General features: G+C 38.3%; 1 protein-coding gene across 1 annotated transcript; it reads right to left on the bottom strand.

The window, feature by feature from the left end:
• Nucleotides 1-980: 980 nt before the first annotated feature.
• LOC148932427 (quinone-oxidoreductase QR1, chloroplastic-like) lies at nt 981-2,709 on the bottom strand. The gene is made up of 4 exons (XM_089065997.1): nt 2,588-2,709; nt 2,052-2,193; nt 1,836-1,927; nt 981-1,670 (listed from the first exon to the last, which is right to left on the bottom strand). Exons 1-4 carry the CDS (start codon nt 2,651-2,653, stop codon nt 981-983), a joined length of 990 nt encoding a protein of 329 aa, XP_088922123.1. The 5' UTR covers nt 2,654-2,709.
• Between the last annotated feature and the right edge of the window lie 1,420 nt (nt 2,710-4,129).

Below are 4,129 nucleotides of genomic sequence, written 5' to 3'. Positions count from 1 at the left end.
ATGCATACCTTTGCATTCTCTACACCAATTCACAAGCATTCTACAAAGCATAAGCTCTCTTCCTCTCTTGCATTGTTCTTCTGTCGAAGCTCTACTCTCACCTCCATCCAGTTCGCCGGAGCTCTGCTGATAGCGGTGCTGCTTCATCAGAGACGTAATCGTTTTATCTTTGGAGAAAAAACGTCAATCCGAAGAGAACTACCGGGGTGTATCTCGTCTTGCGGAAAGAGGACTCCTCGACTCGGCTATTTCCTTTTCTAAGGTTTATAGTTTCAATTTTTCATTTTTAATTTTGTTTTAGTTATCATTTCCGTATTCCTTTTTTAGGGTTGTATTACGCTCTGCTAGTCTTATCTTGTAATCACGTAATCCCCAACAGTCATTACATCTGAGATGATAATCAAGAGAATATGGAGAGTAGGTTTTCGAATTTGTATACAAATGCATTTATCTGACAAACTAAAACTAATCGCATTTATAAGATTTTTTTAATAAATAGTAAGGGTTTTTTTTAATGATGTTACATTTGTACCAAACGTGATATTAAATTATCTTTTTCACTTGTTTTTAATATACCAAACAACCGTCAATGTTAACTTAAATATCCAAAACTATATATTAGTACAACCGATCATGATGGATTTGAAAATTAAAAACAATTTAGATTATATCCGACTGTTTTAGTAAAAAAAAATTCAATTTTCTTCCCGCTTATTTGTAATCCCACGAACTAAATCCTGTACCATCTTTTTTATACACAAAAATAGTTTTGTTAGATAAGTTGTTCGATTAATCCATTATTTTCCCCTTTATCCTTTTGCAATATTTGTTTGTGGGTGTCTGAAATCAACAAACTGTAAATTGAATATTTAAAAGTGCACATTTAGTTCAATAGTAGAACAGAAGATGATACCATACACGTTTGTCAAACCCATAGATCCTTTCTAAAGAAACACATGACAATACTTACTGAGTTTCTTCTACGGCTCGACAACGATTTTCCCGGTGGCATGGCCATCGATGCTCTTCGTCCACGCATCTCCAGCTTTGCTAAGCAGGGTTTTCGAGTCGACGACAGTCTTGAGCTTCCCTTGTCTCACTAAATCAACAAGAAATTGCAGGTTCTCTCCTTTGGGGATGATGGCTATGGGCACCAGCTGCTTCTTAGAGAATGTGAGTTTCTTCATAGCAAAAGTGAGCACTGAACTAAGTCCCGGGGTGACGTCGATCACCTTTCCATTCGAGCTCAGGTTTGGCTCGAATACGGACCAAGAAATGGGCGTCGCGCAGTGGACCACTGCATCGTACTTCTTGCCCGAGGGGCTCGTGAGAGCTGCCCCCTCCGGGGTCTTGTAGTCGAGAACCTCGTCTGCTCCGAGGCTCTTCACTAGGTCAATGTTACGGGCACCACAGGTGGCTGTTACGTGCGCGTTCCCCAGCTTCGCAAGCTGGATGGCGTAATGACCAACTCCGCCTGAGGCGGCTGTGACGAGAATGTTCTTCTGGGACCCACTTCCATCGAGTTTAAGCCCGGCCGACTGTGTGAGAGCCTGGTGAGCAGTGAGGCCTGCTATGGGAAGGCCTGCACCTTCAGCAGCTGATACTTCGGGAGGCCTCTGAACCGTCAGGTTTTCCTTAGCCACTCCATATTCGGCCAGACCGCCTGCATCCTGTTTCATTGAGATTTATGACTAGATCATGAAAGTAAATCATACAAGAGATACGAAACACGGACTCGAGACGCCTCTATTGACGTTTTAGACATCCACTGTTTTCAGTAAAGAGCAGTTAATCGTTTATTTTCACTATATCTCCGATATCAGCAACAAACTTACAAAGAAATTCAGCAACGCGACAACTTTGTCACCCGGTTTGAAGTTTGTCACTCCGGGTCCAACCTCTATTACCTCTCCAGCAACATCAGTGGCTGCTCAGTAAAACAGAAATAGGTTAAGAAAACTATCACTACTGAAAGTAATTAACGATGTGTTTCCAGCTTCGTAAAATCACTATCCACAAGATCTCAAGAATTCATAACTACGGAGGCCTACCGGGAATGTGAGGGAACTTCGGAGGAAGAAAAGGCCGAAGCATGCCTTTCTGAGTTTTCCAATCAGCAGGATTTAAGGTTATAGCTTCAAACTTTAGCAGTACTTCACCCTTGCTCGGAGTGGGAATCGGAACTTCAACATGCTGCAAGGAGGTAAACTATATCTATGAGTGGATGAATTATAACTAAAATCCAACCTCAAACTACACTTCAACAAACAACATTGTGTGTTATGCACAAATAGCTATCAACAGGCATGCTCGAGAACAAGTCCAAGGTACCACGAAACTAAAAATTGCTTCATGTTAATTTCTATCTCTAACAAGGATTTGCTTCAATCGCATTCCAAGCTGTAACGATGCAGAGCTAATTTATTTCTCCAAGCATGAAATCACGCACAAATGATTACAGAAAGAAACGTATAGATTGGCAGTTTAACGGAGGTAAAGCTCTTTTCTCAAAATTCGAATTCCAATTGAGTAATCATGAATCCAAGGCACCACAAAAGTAAAAAAGTAAGCAGGGAGTGAAATTCACCTTTAAACCGGCTGCTCCACCGCCATAGCTTTCGAACTGAACCGCATGCATTACCTTCCCAGCCATTACCAAATCACACAACTGCTATTGTTCCTTTACTGTTGGGAAAGAGAGATGGAGGCCAAAACCCTTATATAGAGCGAATGAGATGTAGCGACGCTTTCGATATGGCGGAAAATGGTGAGACTAGACGTCACCAAACCGAACCGGCCCGGAACGTTACCGGCGGTTCGGAACCGTGAACCGGAACCGCGGTGGCGGTTCGGAACCGGATAGGAGTCGGCGGTTTAGGCGGGCCGGTTCAGGTTCACGAAAAATCAAGAACCGTAACCGCCGGTTCGCCGGAAACCGGCGGTTCCGGTAGCTTTTCAGGGTATAGGGTATAGGCATGCCGACTAAGAGTATATATATATACTATCTATTTACATTTATAATTTATTGTTTTTTACTTCAACTTTTTTTATTTAAATCTTTTGATTCTTTTGTAATTTCAATTTTCAACATTTGTATTTGTAATATCGACATTCACATATCGTTCAAATTTGTATGATTGTATGATTGTATGATTGTTTCAATAAAATTCCAATTGTTCCAACTCCAATGTCGACTTCTACTCCATTTGTCAATTGTCATTCTCGTTTTATTTATTTATTCGATAGTACAAGACTACAACTACACCTACAACTCTACAATTAGTACTATATCGGAATAAAATTAAAAAATAAAAAATAAAAAAATTTGGCATTGAACAGGCGGTCCGAACCGGAACCGCCCCGGAACTGGCCCGGAACCGTCTGGAAACCGCAGGTTTTGAACCGGCTTGGAACCGTGATTGAACCGGAACCGGAACCGCCTGACCCTAGGCGGGCCGGTTCAGGTTCCATATTTTTTTGAACCGGAACCGCCGGTTCCGAACCGGGAACCAGCGGTTCATGAACCGTGGTGACGTCTAGGTGAGACTTTCTTTTCTTTTCTTTTTCATTTGCTATTTTCAAATATTCGTACTTTAAATATTATCAAAAAGAGTTATGATTTAGAGATATAATGTATCCATGCCTTAATATTTTTATGGCATTTTGTCATAGATATAGTTTTTATTATGACTAATTTACCCAAATTCATATTAATGGATACAAATCTAATTAAGGAATATTAAATTAAATATCTTTATCTAATTGCATATTTATTGATTTGATTTTAGATAAACTAGAATCATGCTCGAAACTTTTTATATGTATGCGTATCATTTTTTTCATGTTAATTTAATACTATATATTTATTTAAAAATCATGAATTTAGATTATAAATTTTTTACTATAGTATTAATTAACAAAATATATACTAAATTATTATATTCAATAATAAAATAAATTGATAACTTATATGTTTTTTTTCAAATAAATTTTATTTAATTAGTTGATAATTTAATTATTAGTTTTTTCTTTTTTTTTATGTAATTCTTTCATAGCTGATTTTTTTGTTAAATTTTTAATTCAAATTTGAAATGTATGATAAAATAATATACTACTAGTAGTTACTATT

The sequence above is a fragment of the Salvia hispanica genome, chromosome 2 (assembly GCF_029641045.1).
Source record: "Salvia hispanica isolate PSC_SH4W2 chromosome 2, Shi_PSC_v1, whole genome shotgun sequence".
Lineage (NCBI taxonomy): Eukaryota > Viridiplantae > Streptophyta > Magnoliopsida > Lamiales > Lamiaceae > Salvia > Salvia hispanica.
The sequence above is the reverse complement of the archived record's forward strand: the minus strand, read 5'-3'. Positions and strand labels throughout refer to the sequence as shown.

What these genes read in the sequence shown, in the direction of transcription:
- LOC148932427 (XM_089065997.1), bottom strand. Translation starts at nt 2,653, where the DNA reads ATGGCTGGGAAGGTAATGCATGCGGTTCAGTTCGAAAGCTATGGCGGT. An exon ending in GTGGAGCAGCCGGTTTAAAG is followed by an intron (nt 2,194 to 2,587) that starts GTGAATTTCACT and finishes ACCTCCTTGCAG; the next exon opens with CATGTTGAAGTTCCGATTCC. An exon ending in GAAGTTCCCTCACATTCCCG is followed by an intron (nt 1,928 to 2,051) that starts GTAGGCCTCCGT and finishes TTTACTGAGCAG; the next exon opens with CCACTGATGTTGCTGGAGAG.